This window comes from Urocitellus parryii, chromosome 2 (assembly GCF_045843805.1).
Source record: "Urocitellus parryii isolate mUroPar1 chromosome 2, mUroPar1.hap1, whole genome shotgun sequence".
NCBI classification, from domain to species: domain Eukaryota; kingdom Metazoa; phylum Chordata; class Mammalia; order Rodentia; family Sciuridae; genus Urocitellus; species Urocitellus parryii.
In genome coordinates, this window is record NC_135532.1 from 28,757,756 (window position 1) to 28,771,076 (window position 13,321).

Consider the following 13,321-nt stretch of genomic DNA (forward strand, 5'->3'; position numbering starts at 1 on the left):
CTATAGTAGCAATCTGCATTTGTATTTGTAATTGTTGTTATTGCTGTTCTTATTGTGTGTACACATATGCAAATTAATATATATTTGTATATTCATATTTATAGTTTATTTGTATATTTATTTTTAGAGCTAGCCATTATTTTAAAATGTTGAATATAATAATGTATGTTTAAACCATTTATTTTGGGGTTATCTAGGTTTTTCAATATTATTCTTGTAGATCAACAATACAATTTCTCTAAAGAGAATACAATATTCTTAATATAAATAGAGTTTTATTTTCTAATACACCCTCAGTTTTTTTGTTGCCCTTGAAAGAAAATGTATTTGTTGCTCATGGAAGTAAAAGATAGCCAATGACTTTAAATAATTGGTAGGATTTCAAGAAAGGAAATATGTTTGGGGTGATACTTTGTTTCTACCCGGTCCATGTTATAATGCAGGAAATTAATTATTATGACACAATACATAAATAAAGCCCAGATCATATCAAATTTTCTCATTTTCTCCATATTGACATTTGAAAATTTGTCTTACCATCTCACTTCTACTTTAATTATGGTTATTTTTTTTCTGCTTTCTGTCACACAGTTATAAGTCTGTCTCTTATCACTCATTCCAATGGAAGTTTTATTCTAATTCTACTCTATTCCTTCAATTACATATAACTCTTCAACCAATGGCTTCTCATATTCTTACTTATTTTAAATCCAAAACTACTCATGATAAGCATCAGATCACTTTATTAATATCTTCATATAGAAACATTATATATTTAAATAATCATTTAGTTAAAAATTACTCTCTTTTTATTTATTATACTTGAGACATTATATTGTTTTTTGAAACTATGTTTTTGTGATCTATAATTTTTTTCAGAAGAGTAATGTACTCATTTATTATAAAACTCTTTATGAAGTATGTGCTATATTAAAAATCACAGTTCCTCTATTATTGTAATGAAATATTTTCACCAATACAATAAATAACCCAATCAATAAATGGGCTAAGGAACTCAACAGACAATTCACAGAAGAAGAAATACAATCAATCAACAAATACATGAAAAAATGTTCAACATCTCTAGCAATTAGAGGAATGCATATCAAAACTACTCTAAGATTTCATCTCACTCCAGTCAGAATGGCAATTATCAAGAATACTAGCAACTAACTGTTGGAGAGGATGTGGGGGAAAAGGTACTCTCATACATGGCTGGTGGGACTGCAAATTGGTGCAACCAATCTGGAAAGTAGTATGGAGATTCCTTAGAAAAACTGGAAAGGAATCACCATTTGACACAGCTATCCCACTCCTAGATTTATACCCAAAGAACTTAAAATATAATATAATATAATATAATATAATATAATATAGATAGATAGATAGATAGATAGATAGATAGATAGTATATTACATTGATGCAGCAACACCAGTTCAATTTAAATAGCTAAACTATGGAACCAACCTAGATGCCCTTCAACAGATGAAGGGACAAAGAAACTGTGGTATAGACACACCACAATGGAATATTACTCAGCCTTAAAGAATGAAATTATGGCATTTGCCAATAAATGGATGGAGTTGAAGAATATCATGCTAAGTGAAATAAGTCAATCCCCCAACCAAAGGCCAAATGTTTTCTCTGATATGCAGATGCTGATACATAATGGGGGGTGGGGGTAGCGAAAAATGGAGGAACTTTGGGTTGGGCAGAGGGGAGTGAAGGGAGGGAAGGGGGTGTGAGGGTGGGAAGGATGGCAGAATAAGATGGATATTACCCTATATACGTGTATAATTGCACAAACAGTGGGACTCTGCATTGCATACAGCCAGAGAAATGAGAAGTTGTGCTCCATTTGTGTACAATGAGTTGAACTGCATTTGGCTGTCATGTATAACTAAATAGAATAAATAATCATTAAAGTACAGAATGAGCTTTGATATCTTAAAATTTGGATCCCTTTAGAGTCCCCTGTTCTGTTTATATACTTATGTTCACCATTAAAAATGCTTTATTATGCATCATTTGGGTCCTCAATAAATAAAAATTGTAGTGGAGATGATTATAAGAACTTTTTCTAGAATTAATTATTATTGATAATAATAATGCAAGTAATAGCTCCTACATATAGATCCAGAACAGGGAACACATATTTATGACTTACCATCTATTACCTCATATAATACATGTAATAATTACAAACAGGAAAGTTGTTATCCATATTCATAGATGAAGAAAATGAGGATTAAACAGATTGATGAGTTGCCTTGGATCATAAAGCTAATAAATGACAGAGGCCTAGAACCAAACATAGGCCTTTCTGTTCATATGTTCTGTTTCTGAAAAGAACAATGTTCTTCAGTTTTGTATTAACAAAGGTAAAACATAAAGTTAATATTTGGGATTGTGGTGAAAATAGGAATGCTTTTAATAAATATATTAAGGAAATTAATAATCTCTACAAATGTTTTAAATTAAAAAGAGTGGAAAGAAAGACACTATAACCCACACTGCTGACATAATGATTTTCATTAGCATACCATACTGATATTTGGAATGGATTCATCCAATATTGCCCTTCACAAAAACCATACCAATAGGAACTGCATTGTCCAAACTGGTAGCCCCTAGACTTGTGTGGCTATGCAGCATTAGCAATGTGGCTATGAATTGAGATATGCTATAAATATAAGATACACCCAGAATTTTACTAAAAAATATAAGAAATGATTGTGAAATAGCTCAGTAATTTCTATTTTGATTATTTGTTACAAATATATTATAGAGATTTGGCTAAACAAAATGTTACTAAAATCTATTTCACTGATTTCTAATTTTTTAGGTTTATAACAAAATTTTTAAAAAAATTTTTAGATGTTGATGGACCTTATTTTATTCATTTATTTTATTTGGTGCTGAGAATCGAATCCAGTGCCTCATACATGCTAGGCAAGTGCTCTACTACTGAGCTATACCCTCAATCCCAGTTTCATAGAAAATTTTAAGTTACACTTGTAGGTTGCATTATATTTCTATTAGACAATGCCATTGTAAACTACATATATATTTTTTCCAATAGCCAATTTTAAATAATTAAAATGTTTTAAACGAAAAAGGCAAAACAACAAGTAATATCCAGTGTTACAATGTAGAAAATTTATTTGAGTAAAGCTTTAGTTTTAGTTTTTGTCTGCCAATTAATAGATGTATAAAATCTGACAAACTATTTCAAGTCTATTAACCATAATTTCTGTAAAATCAAAATTATAGTTATATTGCTTATCTCACATAGGGTGGTTACAAATATAAAGTGAATAATAATTTCATTCAGTGAAAAAAAGTATCAAGAACCTAATCCTTACACAAATGGTATGACTCTACATTGTGTACAACCAGAGAAATGAAAAATTGTGCTCCATTTGTGTACAATGAATCAAAATGCATCCTGCTGTCATGCATAACTAATTAGAAGAAAAAGGAGGAGGAGGAGGAAAAGGAGGAGGAGGAGGAGGAGGAGGAGGAGGAGGAGGAGGAGGAGGAGGAGCAGCAGCAGCAGCTAATCTGTGGCAGGTACTAGGGATATAAAGGACCTCAGACCTGGTTGCTGACCTCAATGAGGCTACAGTAGACATTGTTGAGTAGATATTGATAGATATTATAGGACCAATGACAAAGACTATACTACAAAATGTCATGTAACTTGTTAACTCTGCTTAAGGATTAAGGAAAGTTCCACAGATTCTTTTGCCTCTGATATGGCCTCTCAATTGTGTGCAAAAGAGTTTGCCAGGTAGAGAAGTCAGGGGACACCTTGTCTTCACATCTCTGGTATAAAAGTGCAAGGTATATGGAAAGAACAACAGGGGGATTGAGGTCATGGCAAATAAAGGAGGAGAGGCAGTGACTTGTTTCCAGTATTGGGAGATTTGGGTTGAAAGCTTCTTCAGCTGAGGGAGAGAAGAGAAGCAAGGAACCACGGTTACTTTCTAGATTTTGCTGATGGTGCCCATCCATATTCTAATATAATTGTGGAATCTTTCTTCCTTTCTTAGAGAAAAATGTTGAGAAGACATAAATATAAGTTAGCAAGGCTTAATTAAATAGCATTCAATGATTAATTTCTTGAAAAATTATGTGGGGCAAATATTCTTTCTTCTTCTTCTTGCCTAATACATGCTCAGGTTTGATCAATGCCTTATAAAAGGACCCACATTTAAAATAGGATAATTGCAGGGCTGCTTAAGAAAAGGCATAGTTTCACAAATAAACCTGAGTCTGTAAGAAATCACTTATATCTACCAGTATTTCCAAAGACCTAACTCATTGTTACAGGCAAATTTATATCAAAGTTACTTATCTGTAGAAATTCTCAGTCAATATGTAGGTGATTTAACATTTTCTATGGGGCTATGTATATGTTAAAATCAGAATGAATGTAATGGAGTATGAGTGATACTTTCAAGATTATACGTTTGAGTACAACATTCTTACAAAAGGCATTTTTGAAAGCAAACATTATGACTGCCTTTTAACTTTGATATTTTCTTTAATGCACTTTTTTCAGAGATTCTGTTTCAAAAATGATAAAAAATAAACACTGAGTAATCTCAGATTTATTTACAAGCTGAATATATTATAGAATCTAAAAAATGAAATAATGCTTTATTCTCAACATTTAATTTATATTATTTAATAAGTCAACATGTCAAAAATAGAGACCCCATATTCCAGACATCAGAAGAGATAAACTCATGTTCCAATTGAATAGAACTTTTATTTCCTTTTAAAATCAGAAAACAAATAAGAAGTAATGCTGAAAAGATATTTTCCTAGTAATGTATACTATTTGCAATATATGACTCTGAACAACAGAGCAAATTGCTTCTCCAATGTTTCTAACTGAAGAAATTTTTGGTTGTATTAAAGGAAGATTTTTTTTTAAGATGATTATATCCTTTCCTTGCTGCAACAGATTACCTACAAAGCATTGTAATTGCTTTTTGCTTTCTGGTCAAGACCTCATATTTTCTTTTATTTTTAAATTTATTTTAATTAAGTATTATGACAGCAAAATGAATTTTGATTCATTGTACACAATTGCAGCACGACTTTTCATTTCTCTGGCTGTACTTAATGTAGTGTCACCCTGTGTGCAGTCTTACATGTATCTAGGGTAATGATGTCCATCTCATTCTACCATCTTTCCTCCCCTCCTTCCCTCCTCTTTGCCCAATCAAAGTTCCTCCATTTCCCCCATGCCTCCCTGCTCCCTGTTTTGGACCAGCATACACTTATCAGAAAGAATATTCAGCCTTTGTTTTTTTTTAGCATTGTCTTACTTAGCACAATATTCTCCAACTCCATCCATATATTGGCAAATGCCATAATTTCATTCTTCTTTAAGGCTGAGTAATAATCCATTGTGTATATATACCACAGTTTCTTTATCCATTCATCTATTGAAGGGCATCTAGGTTGCTTCCACAATTTAGTTACTGTGAATTGAGCTGCTATGAACATTGATGTGGCTGCATTACTATAGTATGCTCATTTTAGGACTTCTGGGTATAGACCAAGGATTGGGTCAAATGGTGGTTCCCTTCCAAATTTTCCAGATTGGTTGCACCAATTTGCAGTCCTCCCCACAATGTATGAGTGTACCTTTTCCCCCACATCCTTGCCAACATTTATTGTTGTCTGTATTCTTGATAACTACCATTCTGACTGGAGTGAGATGAAATCTTTCAGTAATTTTGATTTGCATTTCTCTAATTACTAGACATGTTGAACATTTTTTCTTATTTTTGTTGATCAAATGTATATCTTCTTCTGAGAAGTGTCTGTTCAGCTCTTTAGCCCATTTATTGATTGGGTTGTTTGGTGTTTTTTGTGTTAAGTTTTTTGAGTTATTTATATATTCTGGAGATTAGTGCTCTATTTGATGTGTGTGTGGCAAAAATTTGCTCCCAAAATGTAGGCTCTCTCTTCACCTCATTGTTTCTTTTGCTGAGAAGCAGCTTTTTAGTTTGAGATCATCCCATTTATTAATTCTTGATTTTATTTCTTGGTGCTTTAGGAGTCTTGTTAAGGAAGTTGGAGCCTAAACCAACATGATGAAGATTTGGGCCTTTCTTTTCCTCTATTAGGTGCAGACAGACCCATGTCAGAGCTCAGGTCCCAACCCAAGATCTCATATTTTTCAAGTCTCTCACCTTCTGGAAAAACTGGAATCACTTCCCAGAAGACCACAAAAAGGAGAAATCAGGCAAAGATTGGTTTGTATTTAAAGTTTATTCTGGTCTAGCTTGCTCCAAAGACCCTGTGGAAACAATAAGATCAAATCTCTTGGAATACTTTAGTTTTGGTCTCCAGAAGTCATTTTCTTATTAACAATTCTATTTAGAAGGGACATGTAAGTAAGGGGTAATTAATCCTCATTACAAAAACAATGTGCCCTTGGGTTTAGGGATCCTTCCTGTGTTCCTATCATGTTCACACTCGGAATATCAGAAATAGAAGGTAAAATATCTGTGTTTGATCCCTAAATGTGTTCAATTTCTTTACTGTCATTTTGCATTAACTATGAGCCTTGTGAGGGAAGACATTGTCTTTTTTCTTGTTTGCATTCCTCATAATGAACTAAAGTGGACTCATACTTAATAAATGTATGAATTTCTAAAGCACACTAGTAGAAGTTTGTGAATAAACAGTACAACTAATAACCTGCCCCACCCCAAACATATTCCCTGAGGTATATTTGTTTAGAGAAAAGTAGGTGATCTTAGAAATCAAATAGAACCAGACTCAAATTTCAACTCAGACACTTACAGAGCAAGTGTCTTGATTTTATTTCTTGACCCCTTAACACTTACTGTTTCTATCTATGTAGTGAATACAATACTTCCTACATTATAGTGTTGTTCTGAGGATTGCATGAATATAAAGAGGATATAATAATATTTCTGTGGTACATAACAAGCACTAATAAATATTGATCTTCTATATTAATTAATCTTCTTCAAACTGGGGTATTTGTCAATGTGCCAAGAGGGTTACAAAGTCAGGGCATAAATACTATGAACTTCTTCTTGCATATGTTTTTTCTGGGTGGATAAAATAATTATACAAATATAAAACAATTATTTCAGGCTTCATTTAATCAACAATTTTTTGAGTATCTGATGATTAGTAGCAGTCTGCTGGGTGCAAGTGATAAAACAGTAAATGAGACATGGACCTGCTACTACAGTAGAAAGGAAAGAAGAGAAGGGAAGGAAGGAGGAAGAAAAGAAAGAAAGGTAGGAAAGAAATGGAGAGAGAGAGAGAAAATATATAATTGTGAATTTTGACAGATGCTTTGAAGAAAGCAGGGAATTTGCAATGATAGAATTCAGTTGGTTCAATATACTTCTTCAGCAAAAGTGAACAGCAAAGACTTTTCAACGTGGATAGCAATTTGGTTTCATGAAATAGAGGCAACCATGCTGAGAGTTAGGGAAGGGCATTGGAGGTGGAAGGAACAGCATGCAAAAGTCATCTGAAATTTTAAGGTAAAGCATACATTTCATATTTGCTGACTGGGCAACTCTCTTGACTCCCCTGCTTCTCAAGACTCTTCCAAAGACATTTGGGACACGTTGCTTAGGAGAAGACCATGAATTTCAGCTTTGAGGGGCGGGAATGGTGGATAGAAAATGTTTGCCTTTTCCTTGTCTGTATTTAAGTTGGCAGTTTACAAGGGTTAACTAAGTACTCAGAAAACGAGTGCTCAGGGAATGAACTGGTACAATTCAAATATGGGGAGGGGAAGATTGTATTTTAACTAGATTTATAAAGTGGTTAAGCTTTATGTGGTACTTGCATTTCAAGATGGAGATTCACACCACTTAAAATAAAACTAAGGTTTCTCTTGGCATGGCTTGATGCTTTCCTTTTGCCTAATGTGAGTATATTGCCACAGAACGGTACTTATGTCTCTTTCTATAGTCAAAGGAAATCATAACTTAAAAATCTTACTAAATTACTATAAATTTCACTAAGTAGTCATAAATTTACTGAAAAGCTCTGGTTTCACTGAAGAAATCTTGAGAGAGATTTTAAGTTAGGTAAATTTCTTGAAAGAGGGATAATTTTGTTACATATCTTTGTATTACTAATGCCCTGCATAGTGTCAAAGACATGGTAGATGTTTAATAATGGGTTAAATAGAAGTTATAATTTCAGACTGGAATGGATAAAGGGTAGGGAGTATCTCTTGAGCTTAGGCTTTGACACTATAATTAAACTCCAGTGAAATTTTAAAAAGGTACACTCAATAGTACATGTTTTTGTTCATAATAATTTGAACATTCCTTTAAACTTTTTATCTAATGAAGGTCACAGCATGATAGACATTAAATGAGATAACTTGCTCCTATGTTGCTATAGTAGATATTTTTTTATTACTAGGCTAGGATCTTTTAGCCTCAGTGGACAGTTTCAACTGTTTAGAAATGAGTACAATTTAATGGTGTCCTCTCTTAATTTATTAGTGAGAATAATAAGTGAGGGGAATGGGGAAAAATAAGGAGAGAAATGAATTACAGTAGATGGAGTAGAGAGAGAAGATGGGAGGGGAAGGGAGAGGGGATAGTAGAGGATAGGAAAAGTAGCAGAATACAACAGTTACTATTATGGCATTATGTAAAAATGTGGATGTGTAACCGATGTGATTCTGCAATCTTTGTAATGTTTTGAATAACCAATAAAAATAAATAAATAAAAGAATAATAAATGACTGGCCTTTAGGCCTCTTTATTAACTATGTTTTTTTATTTTTTATTTTTTAAAATTATTTCTTTAAAGAGAGAGTGAGAGAGGGAAAGAGAGAGAGAGAGAATTTTAATATTTATTTTTTAGTTATCGGCATACACAACATCTTTGTATGTGGTGCTGAGGATTGAACCCGGGCTGCATGCATGCCAGGCGAGCGCCCTACGGCTTGAGCCACATCCCCAGCCCTATTAACTATGTTTTAATGTTTGAAATCTCTCTTGCATTGGGTTCCACATTCACCCCTAATCGGTGAGACCAAAGGAAAACATGGGTTAGAAAGTTTTAAAATACAGGAAAGAATCATCAGGAATTGCCTGGCAACGTTAAGTAGTGGGCTTGGCTCATAGTCATATCCTTTTCCTATGTCATGGTCCACCTTGCATTTGAATATATAAGTGGCCCCTTTGGTTTGATAATCATATTACATATCTAGCAAAACAAACTGAGAGAAGATTTTGGACACTCCCACCAACAAGCAATGAAGAGGAGCCAAATTAGAAATGAAGAGAACTGACTTCACATTTTAGAAGCACCATCAACAATTAAAATGATTAATCATTTAATTTGAAAGATGAGTTTTATGAAAAAGAGGGCAACTGTAATTGAAAAATCCAAATGAAGGACTTTTTATATTTGAAATTTTGAATCAGGCTTCCAAAATTCTCCTATGATTTATATGTGCAGAAAAATTGCTCTCAGACATCCTTCACCAATATATCCTACTCCCAGAGCACTTTCCATAAGTATTTATGTGAAAATTGATTTGACTCTTTTCTAGTTTTTGCTGGCTTGCCTGCCCACACAATATTTTTTTCTTGCAAAATGAAAGACTAAATGGCAGAAATGGCAGAATAGTTAAGCAGCTAAGAAAGCACAAAGCATGCTACCCAAATACTCATAGATAAGCTCCACATTCTCCGAGTCCAGAACTATTACATCATGTCCAAGCATCCATGGCTGAACTTCCTCATGGAGATTTGTTAGCAATGTATTTTTCATGTCAGAATAGAAGTGAACTGCACTAGTTTACCAATTTCTCGACAATAGCTTTTATTGGACTAAAACTATTCTTCAGATATAAGCTGCACATGTTTATGATATGAAGACAATAGATCTCTTCCACTCCAATTGTCAAATCTCCAGAAGAAACATTTTATTTGTCTAAGGGTTTCACAGGCTTCTCACTTGTGAAAAGTCCTAATTAGGTAATTTCTGGAGTGAAGCACATTCTTTGCTGAGGCAAATGTATCATCAACTCCTTGGGTTCAGGTTGGAATCTCAATAAGAGACATGAGGCACAAAGGGTTCTACTTGGTATAATTTACTATTTGGACACATTTGTACAATTTTAAGAGAGCTTTGCTTATTTCCCTTTTAGATGTCAGGTGGTTGAAAGTTAAATATAGTTAAAGTTCCAAGCATAAATGTAGACATAGATAAAAGTGTGCATGTTTGATGCTACAAGCATTTCATAGCAGGAGGAACAAATTCTGATTGATAATTTTAGTGAGACGGCTGCTAGGCCCAGCATACTCCCTGAAAACACTTCATCACTTCATGACAAAGTTCCATCTAGTCACTAGAGCCCATGGTCTACTGAAAAGTTCTCCTTGCAAATCTTTCCAGGAGCTGGAAGAATAGCAGTCCCCCTTATTCAGGGGTGACATGTTCCAAGAACCACAGTGGGTGCTTGAAACTGTGGGTAGCACCAAATCCTACATATACTATGCCTTTTTCCTTTACATACAAGAACATGATAAAGCTTAACTTATCATTTAAACACATGATCACTGTGATATCACAACAATCAATCTGCTGACAAGCTAGTAAGTGAGTAGTAGGAGGGTAGCACAGATAGTGCGGATGGAGAAGAAAGGGAAAAATTCACACTTGAGCAGGATGTAGTGGAAAATACAGATTTCATCATACTATTTAGAACTGCATATGATTTAAAATTTATGAAATTTTTTTTTCCTTGAATTTTCCATTTAATGTTTTCAGACCAAGGCTGACCTCAGGTAACTATAATTCTAGACCCCAAAACCATAGATAAGTAATTATTATATATCCCAGAGATCAAGTGGTAATATTAATAGGCACTAAAGCTAAGATCTGGAGTTTTTGAAAAATGAACTAAAATTGGTTCTTAACATATGATAGAAAAATGAATATATAAAAATGGAAATAATGATGATTAACAATGTAGATGAAGGCAGCATTAGACTGTTATTTTTAGAGGCATTATTTGACAAGTTTATTTCAAAATCAGGCTTTAATGATAAAAACTCAAGAGAAAATAAGTTTTAATTTTCATATTGAAGCAGTTCAGAAACATGTAATTCTACCAATATGAAGGAAAAGGATTTTGAAGTGGCTCTTTCCCATGTTTAAGTATGTAAATGCCAATATGACCTAAGGACTGATAAGGAGATTTCATGTTGTATCCACAATGAACAGGAGGAGATTTCAATCTTGCATCCACAATGAAGAAGCCAAGAATAAAAGAACAGCTGCTAAAGGGTGGTAAGTAGCTGATTCAGGTAGTCATTACTCTTACTTTACAAAGTCACTAAAATAAAAAATCAATAAATTAAGATAGAAAATAGCTGGACTTACACAAAACATCTCCAAACTCAAAGACATTGGAGATGGTGGCCTCATACGTACTATTTTCTCAAAATCACTTCTCTTCTAAGCGGATTTTTCAGTACAGATGTAACTTTCTATTTAGTTCCTATTGAATTTATGGCATATATTTTAAGATAAAGACTTCTTATGCAAAGCAAGTTTTCTCTGTATGAAATCAACCTTACCAAATGGGGATAAACATACAAAATAATGGCATGAGGATTATGAAAGAACAAAGTGAATTAATTCAGTCTCCAAGATGTATAACATATTCTGATTTAACATCACAGAGTAACCATCGACTTTCTATCAATGATTCAGAATACTCATGGCATGCTAAAATTTATAGGGATTAGACAAAACTCTTCAAACATTTTCTATCAATAAACAGTAAAACATAGCTGATCAAGGAGACTTACCAGCTCTTTCTTTGCTTCGTTTGTCAGAGAGCACCTGTAAAAAATCATGACTCTCTTAATATCTCAAAATTATACCATTTTGTCAAGAATATCATCATCATGCTCAAAACAAGAGTCAGTTTATAAAATAAGAATCAAAGGGCCTCCAGAAATAAAAATAAAGTGCCAATTGAAGCATTAAAATTGAATTATTTGAGAGACTACACAACTCATTTGGAATTATAAAAGTAATTATAATACTGATGGGGAAGATGCGTCAAGTTATTTTTTTCTGACTTAAGTAAAGATTTGCATCTACTTACTAACAGAGAAGATTAAATTCCAGTTTCTATTGATTATTCTACTGCCCTCAAATCACCAGGAATCTCCTTAGTGCTAAATCCAGTCCCTGCCTCACTTGATCCCCCAATAACACAGCAGCTAATGCAGCTGACCGCTCCTCCCTTCTTCTTTTTTTATTCCAATTTGTTATACATGACAGCAGAATGCATTACAATTCATATTACACATATAGAGCACAATTTTTCATCTCTGGTTGTATACAAAGTACATCATCAGAAAATGATCCTTCTGCCCTTCTGTACTCCCACTCTGTTCCTGCAGTCTTTTCTACCCTCTGGCTGTTCCTTATCATTTTACTGGTTTGCTGCCCTTTGCCTTTGTCCTCCTTAAAGGTTAATTTCATTTACTTTAGTATTATTTTGTTTCATCAGGGATTGCAGTTGGGCTTTCTCTCCTTATTTTGTAGGTTCTTCCATAGTGACATCATTTACTTTCTGTCCATTCTGATAACCTTCAGATTTATATCTCCAACCTGGATTCTTGCCTTGAGCTCCAGGTCAATGGAGCCAAGTGCTGAGTGGACATCTGATTTATACATGCTTTAGTAGACACCTTAAACTCCATGTGTTCAAAATTCAGAATCCTCTGCTGCCTTCCTAAAACCTCCTCTCCACTCTCTTGGCCAGACACTTCCAGATCTAAACTGATCCTCTTTCTATGTTCCTTTCTTAATGAATGGCATCACTATTCAAATCAGGAACCCAGAGCTCATCCTTTATCTCTCTTCCTGTTCTCAACAAATCCTTGTTGTCTACTCCCAAATCTTACTTTAGTCAATCCATCACTTTTCATTCTTACTTACATCTCCTGGACAACATTCAGGTCTTACCTAGGTAACTCAGCTTCCTAACTTCCTAGTTTGACTCCAGCCTTATTTCTCTTATTCACAGTTTAATCTTTCTAAAAACAATGTGATTACATTAATTGTCTTAATACCCTTCAAGAATGAAATTATGGCATTTGCTGGTAAGTGGATGGAACTGAAGACTATCATGCTAAGTGAAATAAGCCAATCCCAAATAAACAAAGGTAGAATGTTTTATCTGATTTGTGGATACTGACTCACAATAGGTAGTAGGGAGGAAGCAGTGGAATGTCACTGAATTGAACGGGG

The 13,321-nt window shown here is 33.8% G+C and overlaps 1 protein-coding gene across 1 annotated transcript in view; it reads right to left on the reverse strand.

Moving 5' to 3' along the window:
• Positions 1 to 13,321, reverse strand: part of Stard13 (StAR related lipid transfer domain containing 13) — a 342,624-nt gene that overhangs the window by 267,383 nt on the left and 61,920 nt on the right. The window contains exon 2 of the mRNA XM_077795155.1: positions 11,866 to 11,899. Within this exon, the coding sequence (XP_077651281.1) occupies positions 11,866 to 11,899 (34 nt within the window). The remainder of the gene's footprint in view (positions 1 to 11,865; positions 11,900 to 13,321) is intronic.